The sequence below is a fragment of the Populus alba genome, chromosome 14, assembly GCF_005239225.2.
Source record: "Populus alba chromosome 14, ASM523922v2, whole genome shotgun sequence".
In the NCBI taxonomy this organism is placed as follows: Eukaryota; Viridiplantae; Streptophyta; class Magnoliopsida; order Malpighiales; family Salicaceae; genus Populus; species Populus alba.
In genome coordinates, this window is record NC_133297.1 from 15331037 (window position 1) to 15345972 (window position 14936).

The 14936-nt window shown below is 34.9% G+C and overlaps 2 protein-coding genes across 2 annotated transcripts; one reads left to right on the forward strand and one right to left on the reverse strand.

The window, feature by feature from the left end:
• Positions 1 to 7402: 7402 nt before the first annotated feature.
• On the reverse strand, positions 7403 to 9028 carry LOC118033470 (cytochrome b561 and DOMON domain-containing protein At2g04850). Its single transcript, XM_035038507.2, has one exon. The coding sequence runs from the start codon at positions 8839 to 8841 to the stop codon at positions 7633 to 7635; it is 1209 nt and encodes a 402-aa protein (XP_034894398.1). The 5' UTR covers positions 8842 to 9028; the 3' UTR covers positions 7403 to 7632.
• A 2613-nt stretch (positions 9029 to 11641) lies between these two features.
• LOC118033253 (GCN5-related N-acetyltransferase 9) lies at positions 11642 to 14400 on the forward strand. Its single transcript, XM_035038314.2, has 6 exons — positions 11642 to 12002; positions 12082 to 12153; positions 12223 to 12310; positions 12944 to 13076; positions 13266 to 13304; positions 14094 to 14400. The coding sequence occupies exons 1-6, from the start codon at positions 11741 to 11743 to the stop codon at positions 14172 to 14174; spliced, it is 675 nt and encodes a 224-aa protein (XP_034894205.1). The 5' UTR covers positions 11642 to 11740; the 3' UTR covers positions 14175 to 14400.
• The last annotated feature ends 536 nt before the right edge of the window (positions 14401 to 14936 follow it).

The following is a 14936-nucleotide window of genomic DNA, read 5'->3' on the forward strand; positions in this document are numbered from 1 at the left end:
ATGAACAAATAAATAAACTATCTTGATATTTGTCTTCCCTATCTAAATAGGTTTTTTTTTTAATGGAAAAATCTCTTTTTAAAAGAAAAGAAATATAATATTATTTATTATGATGGCTCTTTAGGCCTATAAAGATTTAGCCAACCTATGAACAAATTGTGTTGATAGTTATCTTCCTCATTTTGATCAAAATTTTATTTTTAATGAAAAAACATTAAGGGTAAAAAATTATCAAATTATTTTTTATGATAGGTAATTAATCATGATAAATGTCGACAGGGATATTGAAACAATTGAAATCCTTCGATGTTTCAATTCTTTGGAGTATAAATTACAATTACAGTATGGTAATATATATTTGATTTGCTAGATTCATCAATTTTAATGGAATAAGACTAACATCAGAACAAATAAAAGTAAAAGAAGAAACATTTAGTAAGTGGTCCAGTGGTAAGAGTTTGAGGTCAAGAGATTTGCTTTTTCTGTGATTTCAGGTGCGATCCATACGGTTGCTAATATGATAGCCACTAGAGGCTTATATAATCGTTAACTTTACGACCCATGAAATTATTTGAGGTATGCGCAAACTGATTCAGACACTCATATTAAAAAAAAAAAAAAAAAAAAAAAGTAGAAGAGGCAAACTAGCCTGCACTTGTAGTGATGAAAATGGAGAATAAGGCTTTAAAGGATATCGTATGCAATGGCATTTGTTTGGAAACATTAATTGCAATATATTTTAGAAGAGTAAATCATTATATAATCCATGTGTTCTTAATAAAATAATTAGTGAATCCATCTGTTTTTTCTTAAAAAATAAACTAATATTTGATACTTATATTTTCATACTTAATTATAACTTGGTCCTCTTGGTCTTTATTTTTATGCACTACAAGATTTCACAGTTTTACCGACGGAAATATTCCGTCTGTGTGTGTGTGATAGAACTTTCGTCGGTAAAGTATTTACCGACTATATTACCGACGGAATACTCCCGTCGGAATACCTTTTGTCAGTGATTCCATATTCCGTCGCTATATCGGTCGGAAATACAAAAAAAACTTTTACTGAAGGACCGTGCGCGCCAAAAAAAAAAAAGTTTCCCGCTTGGCATATACCGACGGAATATTTTCCGTCGGTGTTATAAAAATACCGACGGACTAACTCCGTCGGGAAAAGTGTCGGTGATATTTTATACCGACCGAATATGTCCGTCGGTAAATACATCGGTAAAGTTATACCGACGGATTTGTTCCGTCGGTGATGGTCGGTGACGGTGGCAGGCACTGTCGAATTCCGACGGAGTTTTTCCGTCGGTAAATCCCTGTGTAATTGTTTTTTTTTAATTGTTTTTTAATTATTTTGAAAAAATAATATAAATTAATGGTAATACAAACCAATTATGCAAATAAAATTTATATTAAGCAACAAAAACTCAAAGTGAAATAATATTCATTACAAAATGAATGTGTTTCAAAAAAACATTAAACAAAATTTTAAATGTAAATAATGTTTATTAAAAATTAATATAAAGGTGGAGGAGGAGGAGGAGGAGGAGGAGGAGGATGGGGGTTAGGCGGCCAAAAAAGATTAGACGCACATATTCCACCTTGTGTCATGTTCATGACCATTTGCCGAAGCTCTTCATAGGCAGCTCTTTGTTGTTCAAACTCTGCTCTGTGTTGTTCGTTCGCCAATCTTGCTCTTCTTTGAGTTGTGTGTATGCCTCTGATAGGTGGTCGCACCTTTGCTGCAAGGCCACAAACTCCTTAGATTGGGAGCTCGATACAGATTGGGAGCTCCCAGCGGTTGAAGCAGTACCGGTCGACCGCAAGTTGGCCGCGGTAGTGTTGGAGAGCCCGTAAACCTGATTTTTATCGGGTCCACCTGACGATCCAGCCTCCATCCACAAATCCGGATCGAATTCCGGATGGGTCGATGGATCGTCCCCGTATCTCTCCCTCAACCGATTATTATAGGTCTCATGAAAAAAAAAATCATCATATTCAATTCAATAAACATAATAATAACTTACAAAATAAAATGGTTGAACAAACATACCACAAAATGTTGAGCACGGTTGTCAATGAACTGTTGCGTCCCCTTTTGGCGGTCATGACTTCGCACGCGCGTCTCCACAAACAGCTCCATAGGGCTCGGCTGACGTCCAAGAGACGTAGCCTATAATGAAAAAAATGTATTAACAACAAATTAATTGAACGATATATTTCATTTAAATTAATCTTACCATCCGTTTCGCATGTGCAGAAAACGGAACGGAGCCGCCGGTGTGCGTTGTCACCGAGCCATGAATTGGCTGATTCCGGTTGCCGGCACCGGACTGTGAGCGTCAAGTAAACCGCTCAGACGTCACGTGCTGAAGATAGTGCGGCCATATATCTTCCGGGATGTATATTGGTTTGAAATCCCTCCAAACCGCAACATCGTTCCAGCCTTGGAACCCCTTATCCCTCGCTGTTTTTTTTGCTTTTTTCTGGGTGTCATACCAAAAATCACGCAACCTAATTCACGCACGAAAAAATTACATTTTGAAACATAAATAATTATGTAAAAAGAAGTCGTATTGTTTTCGATGTTACCTAATTGCCGCGTGATTTTCCCACACCCTCCTCACAACAGTGTCATGTTCATCGTCCCAGTAGAATCGATGTTGTATATAAAAAAATAATTTTTTAAAATATTAATAATTTATTTACAATTATAACTAGAATTTATTAGAAATAAGCTGAAAATTATATATTAACACGAACCTCAAATCTACGAAACCATGCATTGATTTGAGGCATCCATTCAGGATGTCTGGATATCTGATTCCATTGAAACAATGGAATCTCCATCGACGCTTTAAATGCCAATGATATTACTCGGGCGGCTTCAATGTTTGTGAACCTGAAAAGAAATGAAATTAATTTGTGATTACTTCATAAATTATGTTTTAAATTTGTTTTTTATATATATAAAAAATAAAACCTTAACAAACTTACATTGAAAAATCGTCCTTCCACTGTGCCTCGTACTGGCGGGTAAATTGATTCCGCTTCGAAGGCACGCCGCTTCTGCGATGTGAAACATGACTGGAAGAGGCAGCATCGGTTGACGGCGCAGGTGGTGTAGGTGCCTCTTCTTGAGAGGCACCTAAGGAAACATCATCATCGCTGCTAGACGAACTTGATTCGACTGGACGTGAACGACCAGCTCTGGTTTTCATTCTGCGCATCTAAACAATTTTATATTAATAATTGTATAATAAAATTCAAATGTTAAAAAAAAATCGGCAGCACCTCCCCTATACTGGATACTACCCAAATCCACAAACCTGCAAATATTAACAATAGCCACAACCAATTGAACCAATCTATACTAATTATTCCAACATATTCAACTATTAATCCTAAGATAAATTCAACGTTAACAATTACGATTCACAAATTAATCAATAATTATATTCAAAACAATAAAAAATATGACAAAAAATAAATTCAAAAAATTCAACAAATTATAATTCAACAAATTAATCATTACAATTCAACATTAACAATTATAATTCAACAAATTAATCAATAATTATATTCAAAACAATAAAAAATATGACAAAAAATAAATTCAATAAATTCAACAAATTATACTTCAACAAATTAATCATTATAATTCAACATTAACAATTATAATTCAACAAATTAATCATTATAATTATGACAACAAAACAATAAAAAATATTCAAAAAATTCAAAAAAAACCTACATCAATAAAAGGAACGAAATATACATACCTTAATAATGTGACAAATTCAAAACTTTATCTACATTACAAAAAAAAACACCAAAAACAACAAAACAACAAAAATAAAAACAACTAAAAATAAATTAAAGTAAATAAATTAAATTGGAAATCGATAATTATTCCAACAAACGCAATTATTAATTCTAAGGTAAATTCAACATTAACAATATTAATTCAATAAATTAATCAATAATTATATAAGCAATACAACAATAAATTATATTCAATAAATTAAAAAAAAATATTGAATATAATTATATAGGCAATACAACAATACAACTTTTGCTTACCTGATTGAAGGCCAAACACAATGTCACCGTACTCTGATACAACATGATGCAATTCTTCACCAGAAAGACGCGAGGATGCAACATCTTTTTCAACTCTACCAACAAAGAAATCTTTTCTGTTCTTTCTGAACCTGTGATTAAGTGGCAAGAAGCGACGGTGACAGTCAAAAAAAGAAGCTTTACCTCCGTTTGCTAGCGTGAATGCCTTGTTGTTTTCCATGCAATATAGACATGCGAGTTTCCCATGCGTGCTCCAACCAGAAAGCATTCCATAAGCTGGAAAATTACTGATAGTCCACATCAAAGTCGCCTTCATAAGGAAATTTTGTTTCCTCGATATATCATAAGTCAGAGATCCAGAGGACCACAACTGCGCCAACTCATCTATCAACGGTTGAAGACAAACATCTATATTCCGCCCCGGGCTGCTTGGACCGGGTATGACAGTAGATAGAAACATGAACTCCGACCTCATACACATTCCCGGTGACAAGTTATAAACTGTGATAATGACCGGCCAACAAGAATAGGGAGCAGCAAATGACCCAAATGGGTTGAACCCGTCTGTGCACAACCCAAGTCGAACATTCCTTGATTCAGCAGAAAAGTCAGGATGAACACTGTTAAAGCGTTTCCACGCTTCGCCGTCAGAAGGATGCACCATCACATCATCAACGACATCGTGTGTTTGGTGTCATGTCATGTGCTCAACAGTCCTTGGTGACATAAATAACCTCTGCAGTCTAGGTGTGATCGGGAAATATCTAAGTTTTTTATATGCCACTAGAGTCTTCCCCCTGCCAGTTCTGGGTTTGTAACGGGAATGCCCGCATGTCATGCACTCGGTCATCTCAGCATTTTCAAGGTAGTATAACATACAGAAGTTAGGGCACATGTCAATTTTCTGGTATCCTAAACCGAGGGGTTTCATCATGGACTTTGCAGCATAGAAATTCTCTTTGAGCCTGTTCCCTTCAGGTAAAATGCTTCTTGCCCAATCAATAATTTTTTCATACCCAGCCTCACTCAACCCGTGATCTGACTTGATGGTGAACACCTGTGCCACGACCGATAATTTACTGTGGTTTGTGCAGCCATCCCATAATGGTTCGTCAGAATCTTTCAACAAATAAAAAAACCTAGCTGCCTCTGCATTAGGTTCTTCTTCTACGATTGGACATTGATTAACATTATCTTGATTCATTCTCATTGCATCCATAACCATGTTTCTGTAAGGATTAGTGTTGTCATTTGCCGTTTCATGCACGTTGCTAGCACTAGAAGTTGACCCAACCACCGTTTCTCCCATTCTCCTATTACTAACAAATACCTCTCCATGTGCATATCAACACTCGTAATCCTCCACAAACACTTTGTGTAGAAGATGCATCATTACAACATCTGGATGCAGATACTTTTTTATTTTGACACTTCCTGCATGGACACCTAATACCGCCTCCAGTAAAATTTCTGGGAATAGATGTTGCGAAATTAATAAAACCCTGAACCCCGTTACAATAATCCATCCTCCGCAATCCTTGGGGTGAATCTAGATACATCCATGAACGATCATCCATGACTTCTATCGAACCTCTATAAAAAGGACCCATTAAGCAAGCTCTTAATTATTTCAAAACATAACATGTAATTCGGTAATTCTACAAATTAAGTTTTAACAATTTTCAAACAAATACAATCTTACAAAAATCTAAAACAAACCATAACAAGTATAAAATTATACATTCATATACTACAAGTTTGTTTGAGAAATAACAATAAAACATGTACATCTACTAAAAAAAATACATATACTAAAAAAACAATAAAATTGACATTTAAATGTTAAAATTTTGAAAGATAGAATTACTTACAAAAAATGATAAAATCCGTCAGTAAATCAGAACACGGATGCTGTGACCACAAAACTTCAAGAAACACAACTTGTTGTGCTGAGATGAGGAAGATTTTTGTTTTGGGGGCAGGGGGGCTGGTTATTTTGCAGATGGGGAGGGTTAGGATTAGGAAGAAGAAGGAGAAATGAGGGAGGAGAGTGACGACTTTGATATATTCACTTTTGCCGATGGACTTACTGACGGTTTTATTCCGTCGGTGAATCCGTCGGCGAAACCGTCGGTACTTCTGACGCGCAATCGACACGTCACCGCACGGACCTGCTATTCAAATCCCTCGGTGATTCCGTCGGTATTTTTGACGGTGCACCGGTCACGTCACTGGTACGGATCTGGCATTTCAAATCCGTCGGAAAAATCACCCGCCAAAACCTCTGCGCCACCTACCCGCCCTTTTTTCATTAATTCTGAATTTTCTGTCGGTAATTCGGTCGGTAATTACCGACGGACTTTTTTCGGTCGGTAATTACCGACCGAATTACCGACGAATATTGTCCATCGGTGATTTCGGCCGAAAAATACCGACAGAAAAAAGTCCGTCGGTATTTCCGTTGGTATTTAGCGAATTTCTGGTGGTGATGTTTATTTTTATCATAATTAAATTATTTATTTGCAAAAAATATCTTTTATTTGTAATTAGAATTCCCAATTTTATCTAAAATTCAAAGTTCATTTAATTATAATTTTTTTTAGCGTATTGTTTTCTCTATCTTTAATCAATTATTTCTTATCTGAATTATCATAATTTGGGCTAGCATGGAAAATAACAAAAAAATAGATCAAAAATATTTTACAATTTATTTGTTTTTTTTTATTGTTTTCAATTAAATCAATTAAAAACTCATTTTAAAAGCTTTAATTTAATATTAAACTTAGAAAAAATCCAACTATTTTGTTTATTAAAAATTAAACTTAGAAAAAACTGTCTAAATATTGATCAATTCTTATCAACTCCCCTTGAATTATTTAGCTTTTCATGATATTAAAATAGTTGAATTATATGACATTTACATCCTTAGTGTTTTTCAATTAAACGTTTTATTAATAAAATTGCAAAATCATGTAATATTAACTTTGTAATATTTCTTTAAATCAAATATGGATCAAGAACATCGAATATATTATCCTAAAATGATTATTTTGGTTCTTCCTATTATAATAATAAAAGTTTCTCAATTCATTTCAACCAATACAATTAATGTATAGGCATATTCGGATTGAATAAGTGTAATATAAAATATGTTTTAAACTAATAAAAAATTAATTTGGATTGTTAATACTTCTGTATATATAAATAGGAATAATTTCAGAATTTAAAACACAAACACACACACACGTATAAAATCATATTAATTATTATAAAAAAAATGATGAAATAAGAATAAAGAAATAGAGTGAGAATAACACCACCAAAAATGAATTATTTTCTTTCATAAGATGAAAAATATAAAACACAAGAGCAGAGCATCCTTAAGAGGCTTGAAAATAATTAATGTACACCTAGATGACGCAAAAAGAAAAACGAAAAAATTTTGTGGCCTGCAAAAAGCACCATTCAAAATCCCAATCGCACCAGTTATCTTCTTCTTCTTCTTCTTCTTCTTTTTTTATGGAATTCAGAGGTTAATTTCTTAACCATGGATCCCACTTCCTTTTCCAGACCCACAGCTAATCAATCCTTCTCTTCTCAGCTTCTCTTCTTTGGATTTTCTGCAAAAAACCACCCAAGAATTCACTTCCAAAGCTATACAAACTCCTATCAATGTTGACAGGCACAGACAATAACCTAACTTTGCATACGACCTGCTCTCTCCCATTACTTCAAATCCTTGAAAAACATTCACAACTCCTAGCACCACACAAGCATACCCTACAAAATGGTGGTAAGATTTCCAGTACTTCCTAAACTTATTAGTGGTCTTAGGCCTAAACAACAGTGCCAGTGTTTGCAAAGCCCCGAAGGAAAATGCCGCGAAACCAAGCTTCCTGTGTAGCCCATAAACCACTCCTGGTGATAACTCCCCGAGTCTAATTCCAATGGCAAACCCTACAGTTCCTATGATAAAAGCACAAAGCTGTATCCCTGCATGTACGTAAAACCATGTTGGCCCTAGTGCTTGTATGTGCCTCAAATATCTTGCAGTCGCAGCTCCAGTTGGGAGTAAGACACCCCATGAGACAGCATTTAAGATTCCATGTGCTATCTTTAATGTCCTGGTATCATCTCTATGGGCAGCACTGAAACCAGAAAAGACATCGATGGTGGCAATGGAAGACAGGTCATTTGAGGTCGTCGGATGGATAGCTGGGGAGTAACCTTGAACGTACAGTCCACGGTTCCACACGAAGTGAATTTTGGTCTTGTTTGGTACAAGTTTTAACGTGGCATAAACTTGGATGGCGGCGCCATTGTGTATGGTGGCCATTTTGCCACCATAGAGGGTGGCAGAGGAGGATAGAAGGTGGATATCTAGAGGGCGAGAGAGGGGTGGTGATTTTTGAAGCTTTACTGTCGGGTCTAAAATAAAAGGTAAAAGGACTAGCTGACCTGAGTTGGGGTCTGGAAAGGCAATCAGAGCACGAGTACCGGTCATTTCAGCCGAGGAAGGATTGATTCCCCACCCTACCCAACCGGAAGGTGAGATGAAGGTACCAAAAAACACAAGGTCCAGGGTGGCATTGTGGGCATGAAATGTCCAAGCTATCGAGGCTTGCTGGGTAGGGAGTGTCATGCATTTTTCAAAGGTCTTAGTGGGTGTGGCGACGCTGCAATGAGCAGAAAACGCAGTTCGAACATGAAAGGAGAGAAGGAAGAGGACAAGGGCGATCAAGAGAGGCATTTCGGTGGAAGAACGATGAACAAGACAAGGGGATGGCAGAGGCTTGAAGGATCGATCGAGGCAGCAGCAAGCTCTCTTTTGTTAACACCTGTGTGTTAGGTGTACGATGCTAATTATTTTCAGGTAAGAGTGGTCGAACGTTATCATGATGAGTAAGAATAAACTATGAGAATCAACAGTGGAGTTTCCTGTGGTGCTTAACTTTGAAGGAAAGGCAGGCTCGAGTGATAATTCGGTGGATATAAGAAAAAGAGAGTCTAGCATTTGTCTGTTTATGAGTAGTGGATACGTAATGGCGAGTCGACTCTGTAGTGCGCCATCATCTTGTGGATAGTATACTGAGTTCCTATCATTTTCTTGAATAATTTTCTCCAGGAGCCTTGAGTCTGCTGCTTCGCTTTGAAGCTAAGCCATTTTAAGTGAAAAAATCTTGATTCTTGAATTGCTTGCTACACTTCCCAGGTCTGAGCAGGTAACTGTCATCTACCAATCATACACTCTGGATTCAGCAGTATAATTATTATTTTTTCACTCAATCAAATGACATTTGGCTACCCTGGAAGGGTGATGGGGTCGTTTTGTTTTATATGAAAAGTACAAATACTAAAATGCCCTTATATATGTGTATTTTAATTTCCAGTAAAATTACTCACATGCCCTTCAAATCAACAAGATAGAAGTAGGGGTGAGCAAAAAACCTGATTAAACCAAGAAAATTAAGAAAAAAATAACTGAAAAAACCAAATTGTAAAAAAAAACCGATTAAAATTTTAAAAAACTGACTGGTTTGGTTTTATAAGCTCAAAACCAAAAAAATCGAATTTAAACTGAAAAAACCGAGTCAAACCAATTTCTATCTAAAAAACTGAACCGAAATGAACCGAAACCGGTCGGTTTGAACTAATTTTAGTTCTTTTTTTAAAAAAAATTTTAGTTTGATTGTTTTTTTATATATAAAAATTGAGCAGAAAATGAACACTCCTAGATAAAAGCTTTTGGTATAAGAATATTTATGTCTTTTTTTCAAGTTGATTATTTTGCTATTTTCTATTTTGTCAAAGCCATTATTGTATTTTAACTAGAATTGAAATTTGCCCTCAAAGATAACAACTCATTGAAGATGCTAGCTATGAGAGCGAGTGATTCTGCTTCTAGGATCTCTCTATCTATATATTTGTTCTTTCTGGTTTTTTTTTTTCAATATTTATGTTCGTGTTTTTTAATTAGAAAGTTTTTTTTTAATATTTGCAATTAAAAATTACTTTTTTTCTTCAATTTAATTATTTTAATTAAAAAATATTTTTTTTAATACGATATAATATCAAACATTTATTTATGACCATTGAACCACACAACATCTTATCTACATACACTAGATATATAATTTTCAACCAATCATAAAACTCTCAACTTTGCAATGTAAGTAAATCATGTATTTTTCATCGTTTTTTTTTTTTTTTTTTTTCCGGTCTTTGGAGCATGACAGAGGGGAAAGGGTAATAATTTCCTATCAACACAACTAGGAATAGTAATGGTAATCAGTTCCACGTCTTTCATTTTTATTATTATTTCCTATCGATATATTGTTCTCATACGTGTTATTTATTCTTTTAAATTTTTTATAAAAATTTTATTATTTTTAATTTCAAATTTTTCAAACATATGTTAATGTCTAATTCAATTACTTAACCATTCTAAAAGAACTATAGCTTTTTTAGTGTATGAGCAATGAAACACTTTAATATATATTTTTTAATCATTTTATAATAATTTACTATTATAGATCTGTTGACTAGTACACAAGTTGAAGCCATGAGGTCGAGAGTTTAAGCACCACTAGTAATATTATTTTCAAACAGATGATATGTTGTTTATATATTTTTTTTCCAAATAAAATAACAATCTAAGTTGACTTAAACAACTCCTTACTCAAGTTTTATTTCAGGTTAACCATTAAGTCAGATTTTAAAATTATAATAATAACTATTTTTTATCATTACATTAACCTAGATTGATAGTCAACTCGACTTATGCCGTGCTCTAGGTTAACTATCTTGATCTATGGTAAGAGTATTGTACTAGATTGATTTTTCAAGTTAAGTTTTAAAACTATAATAATAGAATTTTTATCCTTAGAAGTTTTAGTTAGATAATTTTAAAAATAAAAGTCTTTTATAAAAATATTTTAAAAATAAAAAATAAAAAATAGTCTTTAAGACATGTTTATTTTGTACCTTATGATTTAGATGTACACAAATTAATTCTAAAATTATCTCATAGACCATTTTATCTTTATATTTCTCTCTTTTCGATTAAAATTATTTTTATTTTTATTATTTTTATCTTTTCTATTATAGAAACATAACCAAACATTATCCACATTATATTAGTCAGTTTGTGTTATATTATATCCGTGGATAAATTTATCTTTTTATTTTATTTTAATTTTTAAATTGATAAGAATATAAAGTATAATTTCAATGAAAAAAAAAGAATATTGGAATACTTAAATATGATGACGTAATTATTGGTGCAATATTTTGGATTGGATATTTACCCAGGTGATAGCAGTGAATTAAATCTTGAACGGAGCTTGTGGGCCCTTGCAAATGTTTGAAACCAAGCTGAGGTTGGGGGAGGGTGATGGGCCTTTTTGATCAAACGTGGGCCCTTATATTTGCCAGCTCCATTTTTATCAAACCCAAGGAATACGATGAAACCGCTTATTCAGTCCCTGAGTTCTTAGAGAAACAACTAGCTGATCCCTTATATTGAAAAGTACATACCGGGTCCCTGTAAGTTTATATATGATTACAATTTAATCCTTTTTGTAATTGCTCGTTGCAATTCCTAATTTTATTGCTATCAAGTATTCAAGAACACGAGATCTCTTGGAGGGATGGAGAGTAAGGCAGCAAAAAGAGGAGAGTGTGATTTGCAGCAAAGCATGATCGGTGGTGGGCTGCAAAGTAAGATTGAGGAAATGAGAGGAGTAAGCTTGGAAGGAGAGAAGGTAATACTTGTGCCTTACATGGAGGCCCACGTCCCAAAGTATCACCACTGGATGCAAGACCCCTTTCTCCTCCAAGCCACCGGCTCTGAGCTCTTATCCCTTCAAGACGAGTATCAGATGCAGCTCTCTTGGACCCAAGACCCCCTCAGTATTCTCTCCCTCTCTCTCTTTTCTGCTTCAATAACTATATTTATTGTGATCTTTCTTTTGATTATTGTTGTTTGCAGAAAGGACTTTTATTGTACTGGATAAGGAATTGATACAAGCTGGTTTTGTTCATGGAGACCCTCATGTCGAAGGTTTTCCTTCATGTTTTTTTTTTTTAATGTTTTTCTTTTCAAGGGATTAATAGTTTTACCCATTTGCAGCTATGGTAGGTGATGTAAATATATTCATGAATGATGTGGATGATCCTCAAGTGGCCGAGATCGAGATAATGATAGCTGAACCAAAGAGGTATTTCTATTATTTTTCTTGCTTCTTCACAGTAGCTGCAGTCATCCCATTGAATCTACTATTCTTAAGTTGCAATGAAGGAAATATGGAATATAATATACCTTTGTCAAGTAGAGAGCTCTCACAATTTTTGGAATAAACCTTAATTTCCCGGTTAATTTATAATTTGGTCAGAGGTTTCGTGATTTTCTTATGGCTCAGTTATATCTTTGTGAAAGTAGAAGAATAATATGCTTAAAAATCTCTCTAGAGTGTGCAAAGTCAAGAGGAGTGAAGTGGGATAGCATCATAGCATATTAGCATGTGTATCACAGCTAGATCTTCTCAGGACATTTTTTTTTTTTCTTTTCTTTCTTGTTTCATTTTTCTTTGGGAACCAGAGAAGATGTTATAGCTCAGATTTAACCTTTGGCAAGTCCAGCTCCTGTTGTCACGTTGTTATCTATTACTAGCCAGGCAATGAATGGTAAATCTTATGCAGGAGATGTTATTAGGTAATCAATGTAGAATATTCCAAATAAAACATTCTTTCAACTCTTCCCTGTGCTTTCTTCTTGATGGGTGTAAAGTGAGTTAGTTATTTATGCAGTTCTTTCATCCTCATTTCTTATGGTCTTTCTTTTTCTAGCATAGTCGTGGAAAAGGACTCGGGAAGGAAGCTGTGTTGATGATGATGGCCTATGCTGTTCGGGACCTTGGGATCCATGTATTCCGTGCTAAAATTGGAGAATCAAATGGATCATCTCTTAATATGTTTCGTAATATGGTCTCTCTCTCTCTCTCAATATGCTCATGAATTTTTGTTTTCTGCATGTATACAGTCCATATTTAGATGGGCAAATTTCAGGCTCTTGTATGTGGTTTTAAAGGGCTAGCGGTTGTTATTTATGCTCATGCTCTTACTCTTTCATCAAGTCTCTGTTAGGTTGACAGAAGTTCTTCATGTCTGGTGTAGGGTTTTCAGGAGACTTCTCGCAGTGAAATCTTCAAAGAGGTGAGATTTGTTTCCTTTGGTTTATGAAGCTGTTGAAGCTATCACAGTCTTGATTTATTGAAGTAATCAAGGGCATGCTTTTCCTTGATATCTAGCGTGAGATGGTCTGGAGTGGACCACTCTGAAATCAAAGAATTTTGTTTGCTGCTTAATCTTCAGCCTGTGCAGTTGATTAACTTCTCATCAATTCATTTCATGCCAAAAGAAAAGGATAGGTGAACACTATGGAGTCAAATGTATTTAAAATTTAAAATAGGTTGATTCCATGAATTACCATATAGATTTAACTAAATGAGGTGGTTAATGCTTATTGAAAGTTGAAACAGGCATCCTTTGTCCTAAACTGGATTCAATAGGTGCCTGGTTTTGTTCTTTCAGGCAGCGTGCTAACTTCTAATGAGAAGATTACATCATTTTGTTTGCTGAATTGTAAGGTAGACTATTTTATCAAAACTGACCTTGCATTTCCTAACCTTCAAGAGAATAGCCTTCTCCAATTGTTTAGAATAGTCTAATGTGGCTATTGGCTTAGATCCTCTGCTCTATGCTTAAAAATGCCATTGTCCACTTACGATCCCAGTGAAATGAGGGCTCTGAATAGAAGAATTTGGGGATAATCCAACCATTTTAACTTTTCTGCATGAAGTGTTTTGACATCTCAGTACTTGAACCTACTCCCATGTGATTAGCCCAGGCTATGGGTATTATCTTTGCACTTTGTGTACTATATCTGTTAAATCTTTTACATCAATACGATATCTAAAAGTTTTTTCCTAACAATTTTGGCAGGTGACACTGGAATTACCAATGACACAGCCTAAGTGTGAGGAATTACTGAAATTGATTGATAACGTGGTTACACATGAGTAGTTTTCAGAAAGTGACCTTCTGTTATATTGTATTACTACTGTGTGGAACTTTAACTAGGTAAGTAATATTGTGTTGACAGGTTAAGAGCTCTCATTTTGACTATACAATGACATTGAAATTATCATGCATCTCTTAAGTCTGTTTCCCTTTTCTAGGGGAAATGAATATCAAAATTTATTTTGTAACCCCCGGATCATAATGGTGTGAACATTTTTGTTCTTTTGCTTCTCTCTCTCTCTCTCTCTCTCTCTCTCTTAAAACTAAAGGGATACTTGGATAAAATTTTAAATGTCCTATTTGTAGTATTCAGAGAATTGTAGAGTACTTGGAAAACGGAAGCGTTCATCAGACTTGGAACAGTGAACCTACTAGGATTTGCCAGATACATGACTTCACTATTTATTATGCACAGACGAAGACCTGAAAACATGTGCTCATAATGACAGTGCGATGGAATAAATGACGAAATCTGGAAACCTGCAGATGTACTTGGACTAGTTGAACACAGGGAGGCTAGAGTACACAGGTGTTTCAAGCTCCCCCCTTCAATATTTTCTTCTATCCTGAAAGAAAATTTAATGTCCCCATTGATTGAATATTTGGTCCTGTTGTAGCATGATTCGAAGGGATGTCATTTATAACTGAATTCCCAGCTTGCCAGACATGATTAACAGCAGTCCCGTTTTGTAGAGGGCCCAGCACAGCGAAGATACTCATCTGATTATCTGCATATGTTGCAGAGATGTTTGACACTCGAAAGCT